General features: G+C 40.3%; 1 protein-coding gene across 1 annotated transcript in view; it reads left to right on the top strand.

The window, feature by feature from the left end:
- Window positions 1–17,718, top strand: part of PREX1 (phosphatidylinositol-3,4,5-trisphosphate dependent Rac exchange factor 1) — a 2,105,011-nt gene that overhangs the window by 1,084,378 nt on the left and 1,002,915 nt on the right. The window contains exon 7 of the mRNA XM_044089931.1: window positions 1,500–1,633. Coding sequence (XP_043945866.1) covers window positions 1,500–1,633 — 134 coding nt within the window. The remainder of the gene's footprint in view (window positions 1–1,499; window positions 1,634–17,718) is intronic.

The raw sequence follows: 17,718 nt of genomic DNA, 5'->3' as shown, positions 1-17,718 counted from the left end.
TATCATCTGCATATGTTAACAAAATTGGAACTCTTAACCCTTCAGGTTTTATATACTTGTGCCCACAGCTCCATTCATTAGTGAGTTTCAGATGGAAACAACATGTTTTTCAGAGGTGGGATGAACCCCAAAGAGACACAGGGAGAACATGCAAATTCAAAACAGGCATTCGCCAGAGGTTAGGATCAAGTCTTGTACCTTGTGCGTGGGAGGAAAGACCATAACCATTACGCCAACTAATTCAGAACCTCTTGCTGCCTACATCACTTACTCATTCATTTGCAGAACTGAAGCTTCTAATTATACAGTGAAAAAAAAGTAAAAAATGCCAGGTATATTAATCAGTAAGATTCTGACTAATAAATACAGTCAGTAGCCAAATGTGGCTTATATTTGAAAAAAGAAATCATTAGTCACTGGTATTGTTTGAGGGCATCTACTAATCAAAGGCAGACTGAAATAGAAGACATATAATAACGACAGGGCCACCACATCTTGGAGGAAAAGAAAGGAAAGTGTTCCTGTTTTATGGCAGTCTTAGAGTGAAAGCACACCTTTTCCTGTGAGGTAGCCCTTCCTGTAATACAAAGTCAAGCCAAAAGCATTGTATCATGGCAGCAAGGCGGCAACTGACTGCCATTTATGTGCTGGCTGCATGTGTTGTTTTAACAAATGTGTTTCCTGACTGATTTTGGAGTTACTGCTGTGCTGAACTGTATTATATATGTGTGTGTGTGTGTGTGTGTGTGTGTGTGTGTGTGTGTGTGTGTGTGTGGGGGGTATGTGGGTGTGTATTGTGTATGTATGCACACGACGCACATGTGTGTGTGTGTGTGTGTGTGTGTGTGTGTGTGTGTGTGTGTGTGTGTTTGTATATATTTGTATATAAACAGTACAGAAAGTTAACAAATAGCAGTGTAGTTGTTCATTGTATAATTTGTTCAAATATGTGTAGCTGTTTTTTTAACACTGAAATAGCTTTAGCTAATCTCCATCAGTAGAGCTACAGAGGAGATACTACATGTACCCTGGCTTTTCCAGCTGAACCAACACTTCCATTTCATCAATATGTGGTTACTGGAACAGATTCAAATTACAAGTTGCTGAATATGTTAGTTCAGAAAAGTGCTGTTGGTTCTTCATTGGAATGTTTCTACTTTTGTTACAGTTTACTCCTTTCTTCAAGATGTGAATTATGAGGAGTGTGTTTTAGGTAAACAAAAACTATATTTTCAAATGCACAATCAACTTTACATCACAGTGCGATCTCCTTGGAGTGTATCAGTAGCAGCGCTACTTCCACATTGTGAACTACAGGCACTACAACCAAAACTTGATACAGTTATTTTCCACAGTCTGGACATTGTCTTACGTTTTCAGTACAGTTGTACTCCTGTATGGGAATTTTGCACTTTTATTGCTATGTGAATTTTAGTTAGATTGTGAATGGTTACAGTATTTTACTTAAAAAATACCCCTTTTGCTTTGCTTCTCCTTAGGGATCTAATCTGACAGACAACTGCACAGAGCTACTGCTCCAGGGGACCTTGTTAAAAATTTCAGCAGGAAACATCCAGGAAAGAGTGTTTCTCTTGTTTGATAACTTGCTTGTCTACTGCAAGAGAAAGTCAAGGTGAGCCATCTTGTTGCAACTCACTGCATTTCTAAAAGTAAATTAATATTACTCTGAAACCAAAAAAAAAAAAAAATAAATAAATAAATAAATAAATAATCTAATGTCTTACATTTGTGGCACTGTTTTCTTCTTGTGATTTGACTTTAGAGATATTAGTAATCTTTTTGTTGTCCATGGTAATTAGCAGGCGTATACCCTGAAGTACAAAATAAGGATCATTTCAACAATGTATTTGTCAAGTGAATGGGATATTAAGACTGGTAGTTGTCAGTCTTCTAGACAGTCATGTAGAGCAGTCAGATGTCGTCAGTTAAGGTACAATGTTCCCTTCTTTGCTGTGGCGTGGCTGTTAGTAGAAAGTTGTGCTGCAAAGGAGAACATAATTCAGGTCATCTTCAGTTTTTTTTTTGTTTTTTTTTTTGCTACTTAAGTAAAAGGTTGTCTTTTTTGTCTGGAGAATGTCAGCCGTTTTCCTGTTAAATAAAAAGAGGGATAAAACCATGTTTCCATTATCCGTAGAGACAATTTATATATTGGTGTTTATTCATTATTTTCAGGTATCTAATGATGTTCCCAGAAAAAAAAAAACACAGTGGCAAGCATTCCTGTGAGAGACAGATTCTCACTTAAGATTACCACCTTCATTGTCTGTTTTGTGTAGGCAAGGTACATGTTCTAAATTCTGACCACTGTAAAACCTGTAATGAAACAACCTTATGTAACAGAGTGAGAAACCTGAAAACTTTTTTCCGTATAAATTCATAGTCCTGGCCTAGAGGAAGCTTACCCTCTCTGTAGCTATAAATTAATAGTCGGGGTCTAGAGGAAGCTTACCTTCTCTGTAGGTATAAATTCATAGTCCTGGCCTAGAGGAAGCGTACCACCTCTGTAGAAAGCAAGTCCTCCTCCAGCATTAAGCCCTCTTAACAGAAATAGCAAGAATTTAAGGAGTCTCACAAACACTTTAGACAAAATTGCAATATGGAGAAGCCCAAGAAAATTGTGATAAAAAGCATAATGACCCTGTAAACTCTGCCAATGTTCGAGTTACCTGCTACTGCTGTGACCACGAAGAGAAAGCTGCAAGTCAGGATTTTCCTCTAGTCATAAGACAATAGACAGTGAGACAGCAATGTCAGGACAAACCAGTTTCCAGGAATAGTGACTGCATTCAGAGGCCCCTCTGGTTTCTCACTGACAGCTAATATTCCAATGATTATTGTTGATTTTCCTGTCCTGTTGATGAGACTTCGGTGCAGGAGACATCCAATGTTGAGGCTATTTCTTTGATATGAATAGGCAGTCAACCCAGTTGACGTATAAGGTTTAGATGTCAGAGGTATAGATGTGACCACACTGGTGTGTGGTGTGCTTCCTTTGTCCTTTAACTATACAAAGTTGAAGGATATATAATCTGCAGTACCACAAAGCACTGCCCTTACCATGTCCATGACTTATACCCCTTCAACTGTGGGAGTAGATACTGAGAAAAAAAAAGAGCAAAAGTGAGCGCTCCTCGAAGTGCTTGTATTCAAAATTACAACATATGACTTGTTTACACCAGTAGTTTAAGTGCGTTTGCTGTTCCCACTCATGAAAAAGATTTTACCAGATTTTGAGTACTCAGAAGTCCAGACCGTCTGTAGTCTCCCAGGTTATGCAGGCATTTGTGGACACCTTTGAACATTTCTTGGAATCCATTTTCCACTCCCAAAGAAACTGGATAGTTTCTACAGCAGTGATAACACACTCCCAACCTGTGGACTGGATACAAGCTACAAACACTCTTAATGTAGGCCTTAAATATTTTCTGGGCTTTAATAATTGATTAGTTTAAAAAAAGTTTACGATTGAAACCACATTACAAAAGCTTATCACTGTGGCTTCTCTGTAGAGCAGTGCATTGCTACATTTCCTATATGAGTAGAAAGTGCAGTCAGTTGTCCATACATTAGTGTGTTTTGCAGGTACTTCACCTGGTTGATAGTATAGCCTGAGGGGTTCGCTTTACTGAAAACTGCTGCTTTTTGTAAAATTTGGCAACATACACATTTGTGTCTCACTGTATTAGGGTGATTGTCACAACAAGTCTGTCAGTAATCCCCTTTTCTATGGAAAACATGTTAATATAGCACTAAAAAAACAAAAGGTTGTGTATTTTGCACCAGGTACAACTTCACACCTCACAGCTGTGTTTTTCTCCCAGACATTACAGTTGTGTAAATAAATGGGGCTCTATCAATTGATTGAGTTTTCAGAAACTCGAACTCCATATGCTCGAGGCAATATGATCGCGTTTTTGAAAACTCAAAGCTTTTGAATGGAGATCACGGCACAGCAAGGATCGGGAAATTTACCCTTTTACTTACTCTATTGCAATGTTGGAGTTGGTATATATAATTTGCAGTGGGTGTGGGGGGTGCAGGGGGATTGCCCCTCTGCAAAAACATTAAAAAGGTAGATTTTGTGTTTTTTTTTAATGTTTGAGTTTTTGGAAACTCGATCTTATGGCCTCTTTAATAATTTTTTTAAGTTTCAGAAATGTCAGTAATCTGGTATAGATCCATAAGTAAACTTTCCATAACAGTAGATGTAGTGATAAACCATTGCTGCAATAGTCCAAGCTGTTTGAGTTATATTCTGCCCAAGATATGACCACAGGCAAGCTTTCAAAGTTTCAGAACACCTTCCACAAAGACCTAACTGCCAGGGGCTCAAGCAGAGCCACATAAAAAGGCAGTTTGGGCACCAAAAGCTTCAGAACTTTCTTGCCTCAAGAAAGGAGGTTATAGCCCTGAAAGGAAAATTGCTAGGAAAAGAAAAAGCAATACTCACACCATGGCAATACAAAAAAAAAAAATAAAACAAAGAAGGGGATAGAGGGAGGAAATGGCTACTGCAGCAGTGGCCTATTAGAACATATACTGTTATGGTAAGTTTACTTGTACAACTGTATTATGTTCAGCATTAGATCACTGTTGTATTACCCTGAGCTGTTTGGCAAGACTGCCATAGCTTAGTGAGCAGGAATGAATTCAAGACTCCAGAAGCTTCTGGAGAGTGGTCCAAGCTTGTTCTGGACTTAGAAAAGGAATCCAGTTTCTACTGGTGTGTGAAAGTATGTTCAATGAACCAGGTTTCTGCCTCTGGAATACATCTAGAGTCTACCTCTTTCCAAAATCCCCCAGAAGCCAAAGCCCTTGTAGAGTGGGCCTTAACCCCGACTGGAGGTGGATTGTTCTCATGAAAATAGGAAAAAGAAATAGCATGAGACAACCATCTAGAAATTGTATGCTTTGACACCATTTGTCATTTTCCTTAACTTCAGAGGAGACAAAAAGATGATCAGCTTTCCTGAAGAATTTAGTTCTGTCCTAGCAGTATCTGGGCTGCTTGTGGACATTCAGTGTGTATAATATTCTTTCTCCCCAATTTTTAGGTTTTTGAAAGAATCCAGGAAGATTAATAGATTGTCTTGAAGTTAACTTTGAAACCACTTTAGCCATAAAGGAAGGATTTGTTCTCAAAGAAACCCTGTCTGTCGGGCAAGAGCCAAGTGGGATAAGTTGATCACCCCAACAGAACAAGGAGATTTAGCATTACCTGATTTGAAGTGATATTTAGAGCTACACATTTGAGGTTATTATGCATAACACAAGCAGAAATCTACAATTCAAACTGGAAAGAAGTAATGAAGCAGGGTGTCATTTCAAGAAATAAGAAAAGAATAGGATTTTGGATGCAGATCCTTAAGGCGAATAACAACAGGAATACCGAATATTATATTCATAAAGTAGCATAAGATATACTAAGAAATAAGCCGACATGGGAATGGAGAAAGGAGGTTCTGTTGATAGTGATGACTGCATATGCAGGTACAGAGAACAGGTAAGAGGGGGCTGGAATTTACTGACGTGGGAACTAGGGTATTGGGAACAAATAATTAGAGAAGGAAAGATAATAGAATGGAAAGAGGCCAAGAAGACATTTTGATTGCTGGATGGTGTTTGCCTTCATTATCAGGGATTGATATCAGAGTGTAGACAAAGACTGAGAGGTAGGGGTGTCCTAAATTAAAACAACTGCACTGGTTGAATTTTTAATTAAATCTAGAAGAGAAGCTCTGGTTAAGAAATGGATAATTAAATTAGTAGGGTATATAAATTATTGAACAATAACTATAGGAGTCAATCAGAAGCGGTCAGAAAAGATTGAGAAGAGAAATTAGAGATGCAGTTCACAAAAAAATGATGGGAGGACATATGTATGGCTCCGAAATATGCCAAAAAAAAAAAGTCTGGAAAATGTAGATTTTTTGCCTGAGCGTGTTTGTATAGATACCTTTATACCCCAAGCAGACTCCAAACAGTTTTACTTTAGGTAGATGACAAAGGTTGGAGGTGTGATGGGGAAGAAGGAGGTAACTGGGAACATATATTTTGGGAGTGCAATGAGTTGGCAGACTTTTAAAAATTCTCTACAGAGTACTTTGTTGGGAATACTGGGCAAATAAGTGTAACAAAGAAAATTATTATTTTTTTAGCTGGGATGCAGGATCTGAATTGCCTACACATAGTAAGACCTTAAGTTTAATTCTGGTGGCTGCCAAAAAACAATTGCTCGAAAATGGAAATCAAAAGCTAAACCAACTTTACTTGAAGTAGTGAATATAGTAATAGAGATAAATGTACAGGAAGTGGGATCTTTAGAAAAGGGTAAGAGCAGATTACACAGAAAAAGAAAAGGAAATTGTTGGAACAATATATGCAGAAGATGTTTTGTTGGAGGAAAGCAGTTTAAGAGAAGGTAGAAACTAAATAATTTATATAATGTTGTTTAAATTATAGAATATGAAACAATATGTGTGATTTATAAGTTTGTGAATGCAAACTTGTTAATACTCTTTTTGCAGAAGTCAGAGCAATAATTAACACAGTTTCCTTGTCAAGAACCACAAATCAGCCTGATGAGCTGGTTCAAATAAAAGAAGTATTACTTTTTCAAGGACAAAGTTAAGATCTGATGCAAGAACCACCTGTTTTCTAGGTGGACAGATATGTAAAAACCCCTTTTAAAAACTGCTTGACTTGAGGACAGGTAGAAAGGGGAGGGTTCCCTCTAAGTGTAGACAAGAAATGACTGAACTATGAATCTGGACAGATAAGTAAGAAAGGCCAAAGGATAATAATTCACACAAATAATCAAGAACCAGGCCATATTGTGCTTAAATGGTTCCTGATTCTTAGAATGGCATCAGCTAGAAAATCTCATCCACTTACACAGATAAGATTTTCTAGTAGCATTTTTAGGCTCCTTTAGTACCTGACACATCCTCAGGAAAAAAGAAGGTGCTTAAAGGGAGTCAAACCTGTGCCAACTAGGCAGTCGAGAAGTGTTTCCAGTTTGGGGTGTATCAAACTGTGTGAGTAAATACAGTTTATGTGCAAGTTTGTGGTAATTGCCCTTAGCTAATTTCAAAAGGAGGGAGAACCACTGTTGCCTGAGCTAAAAGGGGGTCACCACCACTATCTTTGGAGAAACATTCTGAATTTTTAGAAGAACCCTGAGTATCAGTGGAAAGGGTAGAAAAGCATACAGGAACATTCCCATCCATGGAATGAGAAAGCATCTGTTTTTCCGGATGGATTGCAATGAATCCTGGAGCAGAATTTCTTTGACTGTCTGTTTTGAAAGGAAGCAAACAGATCGGTTTGAAGTGTTTCTCACAGGTGGATTCATTACTGGAAGACCCCTGGGTGTAATTTCCATGCGTTAAGGTCCATCTTGGTCCTACTTGCCTTCTGCAGTATTTTGCTGCAGCAGAATGTATATGTGGCCTAACGAGTCAAACTGAGCTGAGTTGCCTGCCACTTTTGCAAGTCTGAACTGAAAGTCTGAACTGAAGTCAGAAGTGGAAACATTCTGAACTTTGGGAGCTTGATAAAAACACTGAGAATGGGTCTCTATAAGTTCCCTCTTTCTTTGGCCCAAGAAAAATCCTACTTGAATAAAAACCTTTGCCCATCTGATCTCAGGACACTATCTGATCTCAGGACACTAGCAGTATGACCCATGAGATAATAGTTGCAAAACTAGAAGAAACTGGGGTGTTTGATTTATGCAATGAGGAGAAATCCATTGAAATGGAGGAAGAGATTTCCACTGCAATTTATAGCCATGTTGTATGATTTTCAGAGCATATTTGTCTGAAATAATCTGATGTTACTGGGGAAGTGAACACCTAGATTGAGGGATATGCATGTGTGTGTGTGTGTGTGTGTATGTGTTAGCGAGAGTGTGACCTGGGCAGGCAAGTTATTCTAACTTTTTGGACTATCCTTGGTTTTAGGAGCCTTTTTGCCATGGCTTTTTAAAATTCTGTTGTTAGCACACTGCTGTTAAAATTGCTTTTTGAAAAATGGCACTGAGTTATAGAGAACAGTTTTATTAAACTTAGAAAAGGTGGGGTCTGGAAAGTTTGTGTCTCCCCCTTGAATCAATTTCTGTCTTTCATCAAATCTTTTAAGAACCTCAGCAGCAAAAGGGCCAAGCAGAACATTTTTGTCAAAGGGGGAATTTAAAATCCGAGTTTAAACATTCTGTGGTAAGTTTTGAGAAGGTAACCAAGCAAATCTTCTTATAACTGATCCCATGACAGCAGCTCTGGAGACAGTATCACCAGAATCATAAGACCACTTTAAAGAGTGTTTGGTTACATGAGAGGCAGATACAATTAAGGCATTCAATTAATTGTTTACCTTGGGAGGTGATAGGTTAACAGTTAACTATCTCATGTTCTTAAACGAAACCAATGAAAAACTTTAGCATGTGAGGATGGTAGTTCATAATTCTGAAAATTAAGATAACAGAAGAGTAACCTTTCTTTCCAAATCTATCAAGATTTTTCCCATCCTTATCAGAGGGAATGGGGGTTAGTAATAACACTTTGTATAGCAGTAAAAGTTTTAGTTAAGAAAACAACTGCAGGGTCTGCTTTAGGATAGCAAAACAGATATTTTTGAGTCTGTGGTATTTTGTATAATTCAGAAAGTAAAACCACTGCAAGAAGTTCGAAACAACCATAGTTTTATTAAATACAATTAAAATAGACTTAATGATTCACCCAGTGTACTTAGGCATCATCAGAGTCAAATTCAAACAATAAAATGACTTCCTGTATACTAAGTACATACATCATTTCCTGTCTGTTCTGCTTTGAAAACGATTTTTCTTTAAAAAAACAATGTTAAAACATTCTTCCACTTAACATAATATCCAATACTTTTCCTAAAAAACATAAAACCTTTTGGGAACTTATCATCCAGGATACAACTGTAGCAATTGTGACGGTAATAATATATATTTAAATATTTTTTGCTCTACGTTTCAAAATACATGCTATTCAGATGTTGTCATTAATCCTCGGTTTATTCTTGCCATTCAAAACTAATTGCCATTCTCTTTCTTTTATTTGTAAATCTAAATCCGGGTCACCACCCCTTCCTCTATCTAACACAAAAAATATAAACTTTTTGAAGTTAATACATTCATTACTGATAGGACACTTCTCAGCTTCTGTTTCTTAATGTCCCTGTTATGCTCTGCTATCCTGTCTCTCAAATGTCTTGTGGTCTTTCCCACATAAAAGGCTGGGCATGAGACACACGTAGCCACATAAACCACAAATTTCGTGTTACAGTTTCATACACCAGCATATTGCAAATTTCTGTCAGATGTTATAATTTCCACATAGGGACCATCATTAATAAACTTACATGATCTGCAGGCACCACATTTGTGCATATTTGATCTGTATGCGGAACTCGCTCTTTCTTTCTTTTTCTCCAACATTTCTTTTATATTTGTTCCTCTACTGTATACTATTTTTGTTCCCTTACCTAGTTTTTCTTTTAAGTCATTATCAAAAATTTCTTCCCATAATGAACACATTTTTGTCCTTAATAGTGTTGCATCTTGGTTGTATTGTATTACCATAATATCATGACCAAGCTTTCCTTCTTGTATGGTATTGCCTCCTCTTTTGCCTCCTTTTAAAATTGGAACAAACCAAGGGGCCCTATTTTTTGCCACTTCTTTTCTTGTTGACAATAACAAACAAATGAGGCACCCCCTTTCCTTAACCATCTCAATTAGGTTGCCATTGTTTCATTAAATTTCTTGTCATCACTCAACAGCCTCGAAAGTCTAACCATTTGTCCTTTTACTACACTTTTCCGCTGGTAGTAAGGGTGACAACTGTCAAAGTAGTGAAGTATATTTACGTATGTCTTCTTTCTAAAAATGTTTGAGGATAGCTCAGCAGTATTAACATCTTTGCTCAATAATATATTCAAAAAATCCATTTCATGCCTATGCACCCTGTAAGTGAATCTCAGAAATCCTGTGGTTGCATTTATATATTCAATAAATTCAATCACCTCTTCCTAATTTCCCTTCCATAGAATAAGTATGTCATTCAAAAACCTATGGTATGTTAAGATCTTGGGCCTAAAATGGGATATCTTTTTTCCCATTCTGTTAATACTAGGTTGGCAAACACCGATGCACATTTTGCACCCATTGCCACATCTGAAGTCTGCCTGAAATACTCTCCTTCATACCACAGAAAATAATTTTTTAATACTGTTTCCATTAAATCCACAAACAGATTCACTCTAAACTGCTGCATAACGCCATCATGTGCTAAGCAATCTGAATAAAACTCTAAACCTATTTCATTTGTTATTACTGAAAATAGGTTGATCACATCCACAGTAACAAACAAATAATCTTGATCAAGATTTGCCATTCTCAACAGTTCTAAGCAATGCCATGAATCTTTTAGCACATGAGTAATAGGTTCATAGGTAGGTACTAGGCTTTTGGCCCTAGGGCCTGGGGCCTATATAAGCCTAGCCAAACAGCACGCTGGCTTTTGCCACCCAAGAAAATTATTTTCCTGTACCCCTGTCAAGCAGAGCCACAGAAGTGATCCCTGGGGTGAATTTCCCATCTCCCATCCAATCATCAAGATTTTTCTTGAAGAGTGCTAATGAGGAGCTTTGTTTGATATAGATAGGTAGTTTGTTCCAGAGTATGGGAAGTCTCTGGGACAGGAATTTATCCCTCCAGCATGTTCTGTTTATTGTGGTGACAAGGTTTAGGTCCCTAGAGCATGTAGCTCGGAGGGATTGGGATTTCTTTACGTGGAGCATGTCCAACAGCTCTGGGTTTGACATAGCTTTGTATGTTAGGCAGAGATTGCCTCTGAGTAGGCGATATGCGACAGAGTAAAGCTGGAGTTTTTTGAGACAGTCTGCGTAGGGCATCTGCTTGAGGCCGATAATCCTCTTTCTGAGGTATTTCTATGGCATTTCCAGTTGTTGTAGATGTCTTGTGAGTTACATACCAAAAGGGACGTTGTACTCTATAATGGGTCTAATGAGTGATGACTAGAGGGGAACAATGACCTCTTTTTTCCTGGATGAGAAATCTTTTGTGATGGGGTGTGCCACATAGAAGGATTTCCTGACTACTGTGGCGATGTGATTATCAAAGGAGAGACTACTATCCACCTGTGTCCCAAGGTCTCTTATCACACTTTCGGTGTTAAGTAGACTACTGCCTATGTGGTAGTTCATGGGTACAGAGTTTTTACCAAAAGGGATGACAATGCACTTTTTGGCATTGAGCTTGAGGCCATGGCTTTGACACCAGGCATCTGTCTCAATGAGGCCCTTTTGTAGGATGTCCACATCGTTAGGAGTTTTGATTATGGCTCCTAGTTTGCAGTCATCTGCAAACTTTGTTAGCCAAATACCTTCTGTGTTAGCCTGTACTTCAGAGAAGTAGATATCAAACAGTAGAGGACCTAGGACTGAACCCTGTGGTACTTCACTTGTCACTGGTCTGAAGTTGGATTTAGAGTCTGATACTTTCACAGTGTGGGTTCTGTCAGTGAGCCATTTGGCAACCCATCTTGTGACATAGGTATTTATACCTAGTTTAGTGAGTTTGTCTATAATTCCAGAGTGGGGGATGGTGTTGAAAGCCTTGGCGAGATCTAGATAGTCTGTGTGAACCACCTTACCCTCATCTATGGCTTTGGTCACCGTTTCAAAGAAGTCTATCAGGTTTAGGAGACATGATCTGCCTTTTACAAACCCGAACTGGGTAGGGTCCAGAGTTTGGAGATTACCAGTGTCATTGTTTATAAGTTCCATGATGATGCGCTCCATAGCCTTGCAGACCTGACTCGTCAGGCTGTAGTTCCCAGGGTCGGTGGGGGCTCCACTTTGTGGAGTGGGTATAAAGCCTGAGGTGAGGCTATGATTGAACATGGTACTTAGGTGGGGTGCCAGTTCATTCTGTAGTTCATGTAGAATGCAGCCTGGGATGTTGTCAGGTCCCATGGATGCTGTGTTCTTGGCTTTGGAGAGTATGTTTTTTCACCTGTGCAGCCGTGATTACAGGTACTTTGCATTCTTCCGGTATAGAAATGGGCCCTTTAGGGGATGAGAGAGGGGTAAAGTTAGCACTGAATCTATCTGCCAGGATGTTGGCAATATCAGTTGGTTCTGTATATTTAGTGCCATTGTGCTGTAACTCAGAGTAAATCTTGAGTGTTGCCATTGAGATTCTTGACATAGCTATAGAATGCTTTGTGGTTGTCTTTAGAATCAGTGGTGATTTTGTTTTCGTAACTAGCTTTGGAGGATTTTATGAGGGATCTCAGCTTCTTACTGAGGCTGACCACGGAGTTCCTCCAATCATGGGATTTTACTATTTTTTGCAACAGTTTCTTTCTTCTGTTGCAGAGTTTGTTTATAGCAAGGGACCACCAGATTGGCTTCCTTTTTTTGGAGGCTAGCATCTTGGTTCTGTTAGGGATTGCATGATCCATCCACTCGTGTAAGTGCTTATAAAGTGCAATTGTATAGGATTCAGTAGTTGTAGCTCTATTGTCCGTCAGCATGGGTGTCGTGAAGTTTGCCACTTCTGTCTTAAGAAGCGTGAAGTTGGCTTTGGAGAAATTTTTTATGGTGGTTTCCCTAATGGGGGGTGGGGGTGGGATGTGGATGTCTAGGGTGATTTGCTTGTGGTCAGATCTGACCAACGAGGAATTGACCTCTGGTGTGGAACACCAGTTGCCCATGTTGGTAATGACCAGGTCTAGGATATTGCTGCCCCTGGTGGGGGTGTGAATAAGTTGATCCAAGTCATTGAAACTTATGAATTCCATAAAACGTTGAGCTCAAGAGTTGGTACATGAGTAGTTTTCCCAGTTAATGGTGGGGTAGTTGAAATCGCCCATTATTAGGATGTTAGGTTGTACCCTAATATTTTCCAGTGTATCAAGAAATGAGGAGTGGGAATCCTGGGGCATGGTGGGAGATCTGTAGCAAGCTACAATTTGCATTGCGGTCTTGCCCAGAGTTAGTTGCACTTGGATAATCTCAGATGCATTATGCTGAGCAACTAGCCTGGAGGTGTGGATACCTTAATGAATATGGACACGCCTCTGCCTTTAGTGCTTCGGTCCAGGTTAGGTGGCCGAAAGGTGTGGTATGAAATTTAGCCTGGAAATGCAGGGGTGCTCTCTGCAGCCTTGAACCAGGTCTCTGTCACTGCACAGATGTCGATGTTCGACATTTTAAGGAATGCCTCGAGTGAGTGCATTTTGAGGTTTAGACTTGTAGCACTAAGTAGCATTACCCTCAGATTTTGCTTGCTTGTACCTGTTACGGTGGTGAATTTGTCATTTGAATGTTGTCTAAAAAAGGCACTATAGGGGTGGCAAGAGCCTTAGCCAGTATCCAGAATCCCAAGGGCGACAGGTGCAGGCCTTCTCTGGCAAAGCATCGTGGTTTGTTGATCATGTCATCCCAGGCAAACAGATACTGGATCCCCTTAGAATGACACCAGAAGCTTAGCCAATTGTTGAAGTCAATCATTTTGTCCTTGTACTGTGATATCATTCTGGGTGATGGCAGGATGCTACTCAGGGCTAGGGTCATACCTGCCTGGGCTACAAGATCAGAAACTCCTCCATGTCTCTTTTCATGTAGTCCAGAGAGGTACGTCTCAGGTCATTCACACCAACATGGACAATGACAGAGTCATATTTGTACTTGCTGTGGAGTGACCTGAGTGCATGTGTTATGTGGCGGATCCTGGCACCTGACACGCAGCTGACAGTAACTTTCTCCTTGTTTAGCCTGGTGAGTGGAACATCAGTGTGCCTGACTATAGAGTCACCTATGACTAGAGTGTTGGGTACGTTGTTATGCCTTATGGGCTGTGGTTGAGTGGCACACTGAGTTTGTGGGCTATGTGTCATTTGGGTTGTGTTGGGGGGGGTGCAGGTTGCTTGCGTTTCTGCTTTGGAGGTCCCTAATAATCAATGAAGGCTGTAGGGGTTCTGTTTTTGAGCCCCTAACTGCCACTATCAGCCTGAGTGGGGGGGTCTGTCTGATTCTTATGTATCTTAGGTATCCCAAATATCGATGGAGTAATGGGATTTTCTACCCTAAGATACTCAAATTCAGCAGCTGTTATAGAACCTTGACACAAGGCATCGAACAGCAACATATCAATTTTAGCATACGTTCTGTTCACTTCATTTATTGATGCTCATTCATAGGTGTTTTCATCATTCAACAGTTCATACATTTTGCATTTTGATATGTTGTTGTTCGATGCCTTGTGTCAAGGTTCTATAGCAGCTGCTGAATTCAAGTACGTTTTGAACTTCGTGTAGTGGTTTTACTTTCTGAGTTTTATTAGTGGCTGAAAAAGTGGAGTGTGAGGAGTTTCTTTTGGTTCTAATTTTGTATAACCTATCAGACATTTTAGGAGCAGGAGACTCACTGCCAGGTATGCTTCAAGCTGTTGAAGTAAACATCCCTGTTAAAATAGGAGTAATAGCTTCAGGCTGTGGAATATCCACTTGTAACAAATCATAATACTTTGTGTTGGGAAATAAGGATTTTATTCTGTTTTTCTACTGAAATACAGTAAACTCTCAGTTAACTGGAACTCAAGTGAAACAACCAGCAATGTCAATCAACTGGCAAAAAAAATCTTGAAGAAATACAGTACAATTTTCATGTGTTGCACTTTCTGTCCCCCCCCCCCCCCCCGCCCCCACAGAAACATACCATACTGTTTTAGTGTTTTAGAGTTTTAAAACGGAAGATAGGAATCAAACAACCAGAAAAAAGAAGTTATGTACTCACCATAATGTTCCATGTTTGTTGTCCAGTATCTCGCCTTCATTCTTGCTGGTTGGGTTTGGAGCCGAACCTTGGCTCCGACTCAGCAACATACCAAAGCTCGAGAGCTTCAACTGGCTTGAGGCTACAACCTATCCCATAATGCTTAGCGTCTGTTCCCCAGATCTTGTTTGAGAGAGTTCTCCCTAGAGTATGCTAACATACAGAAAGGAAAAATTTATAAAATGTATTAGTTATAAAGGTAAAGAGGCAAGAAAGGAATCAGACCATATTTGCCAATTGTAAAGTCCTCTAGATCCTCCAGGAGGGGGGATGGATGAGTGGGATGCAAGACTGAAGGCGAGATACTAGACAACAAACATGGAATGTTATGTTGAGTACATAACTTCTTTATGTTATGTTGTCCTATCTTGCCTTCATTCTTTACTGGTTGGGACAGCGGAAACTCTCCTAGCTGAAGTAATTGCTGTTAGAAATACTGTTTCCCAAGATAGACATTTTAGTGAACAAGAGGATGCTTGTTCGAAGGGAGGAAGGATCAGAGATGATAATACTAAATTTAGATCCCGTGGGGTTGAGGTTCTCTTAAGGGTGGTCTTAACAGAAAGGTATCCCTGAGGAAAGCTTTTCATAATCTATGGGACATTACATTGGCTCCGAGGTCTCCCACATGATAATTTGTTATAGCGGCTAATTGTACTTGAATAGTGGCCGCCACTGCTCCTTGATTAATGACTTCTGTTCGAAATTCCAAAATTGAAGGTATAGGGGCTGTAAAGGAATCTATATCTTTTTTGTCCACCCAACAAGAGAACCTCTTCCATTTGCGTGCGTAAAGTTTCATAGTCATCTTTTTGTGTGACGAAACCAGAATGTGACATACTGCAGGGGATAATTATGGAAGCCTGGCTAAAATTGGAAGTGGATTAACCAAGCCATCAGCTTCTAAATAACCTTGGGAATCAAAGGAAATGGGGGAAAAGCATAAAGAAGTCCCGGGGGCCAATCGTGGACGAGTGCATCTCTCGGTGACTCTCCCGGAGGGGAAATTAGGGCAGAGTAGTTGCTGCATTTGGCATTGAATGGAGTGGCAAAAAGGTTGCAGCAAGGCTCGCCCCATTTGCAAAAAATATAATTCTCAACTTCCTGATTTAGGGACCACTCATGAGGCATGAGAATTGCTCTGTTTAGCCTGTCTGCTATTACGGTGGATTTCCCCGGGATGTGCATTGCCGTCAGAAAGCGCTGAGAAGAAATTGCCCATTGCCAAACTCTCTGGGCCTCTCGACATAGGGGATGGGATCTGGTTCCCCCCCTGTTTGTTGATGTACCATACCACCGACATATTGTCTGTCTGAATTGCAATAGTCCTCATGGGAAGAGAGTCCTGAAGTGCTTGCAATGCCAGAAGCACCACCCTCATCTCTAGGACATTGATGTGCAAATGGTACTCGTGATCTTTCCAAACCCGTTGGACTAGTCTGTCCCAGATAATGCCCCCCCACCCTATCTGGGATACATCTGTGGTTACTGTAGCGACAGGTTGGGGAAGTACAAATGGTCTGCCCGTTGTTACCTGAGTGGACTGAAGCCACCAAAGTAGGTCCCTCTTGCAGGCATCCATAATGAGAATCTTGTGAGACATAGGTAGCTCCTGTATGGATCATTGAGTGAAGAGTAGCCACTGTAATGTCCACATGTGTAGTCATGCCAGTGGGACTATTGTTATCGCGCTGCCATTGAGCCTAAGACCTTGGGGATGAATTTTGCTTGTACCTTTTTCTTTTTGAGTAGGATAGATACTTGACTGCGTAGCATTTGTATTCTCTCTTGAGGCAATTTTGCTACCATATCATTTGTGTTTAAATCTGCACCTATAAAGATAATACGCTGTGATGGCAACAAGGCAGATTTTTCTGTCTTTATAGTAATGCCTAGATCTGAGCAGAGATGGATGGTGGAGTCCCTGGCTCTGATTAGTAGGTGCTTGGTGGTGGCAGTCAGGAGCCAGTCGTCTAAGTATGGAAACACCTGGAATCCTTGACGTCTCAGATGAGCCGTGACTACTGCCATGCATTTGGTAAACACTCTGGGGGCTGTAGTGAGACCAAAGAGCAGAGCTCTGAACTGGTAATGACTAGCTCCCAGCCAGAAGTGTAGAAATCTTCTAGAGCGCCTGTCCATCTTTATGTGATAGTATGTGTCCTGAAGATCTAAAGAGCACATCCAATTGTCTTGTCCCAGAAAAGGGAGTATAGACTGCAGTGTTACCATCTGGAACTTTGCCTTCTTTACTGACTTGTTTAGTCTGCTGAGATCCAGTATTGGTCTCCAGTCCCCTGACTTTTTTGGAACTAAAAAGAACCTCGAGTAAATTCCGGATCTGATCTGGTCTGCGGGGACTTCTTGGATGACTCTTTTTTTCTAGCAACCTTTGAATTTCTAGGGTTGCTTGATCCCTTTGACTGGGTGGAATATCTGGGATAGACTTTTGACGGATGAGGTGGGCAGTGGAAAGGAATGTTGTATCCCCTGGATATAATGGACTGTACCCATTTGTCTTGAGTCAATTTCAGACAGGCTTCTGAGTACAGAGATAATCTTCCCTGAATTCCTCCAGAGGCAGACAGTCAGGCCTCCTTTCAGGAGCACTGGAAGGGCCGACCGGAGAATGTATCTCTGTCACCCTGGTTCTGCGGACCCCCCTGCTGCGTTGATGGCGTCTTCCATTGTTACTCCCCCCTCTGCCCCTGGGGGAAGAATCACCACGAGCATCTGGCAAGGCTCCTTTGGACTTCTGGAACCACATTTTCCCACTCTTTTGACCTTTAGGATAAGGTCTGGTAG

The sequence above is a fragment of the Protopterus annectens genome, chromosome 12.part0 (genome assembly GCF_019279795.1).
Source record: "Protopterus annectens isolate FY-2018-M chromosome 12.part0, PAN1.0, whole genome shotgun sequence".
NCBI classification, from domain to species: Eukaryota; Metazoa; Chordata; order Ceratodontiformes; family Protopteridae; genus Protopterus; species Protopterus annectens.
Note: the sequence above shows the minus strand (reverse complement) of the source record. Positions and strands in the feature narration are given on the sequence as shown.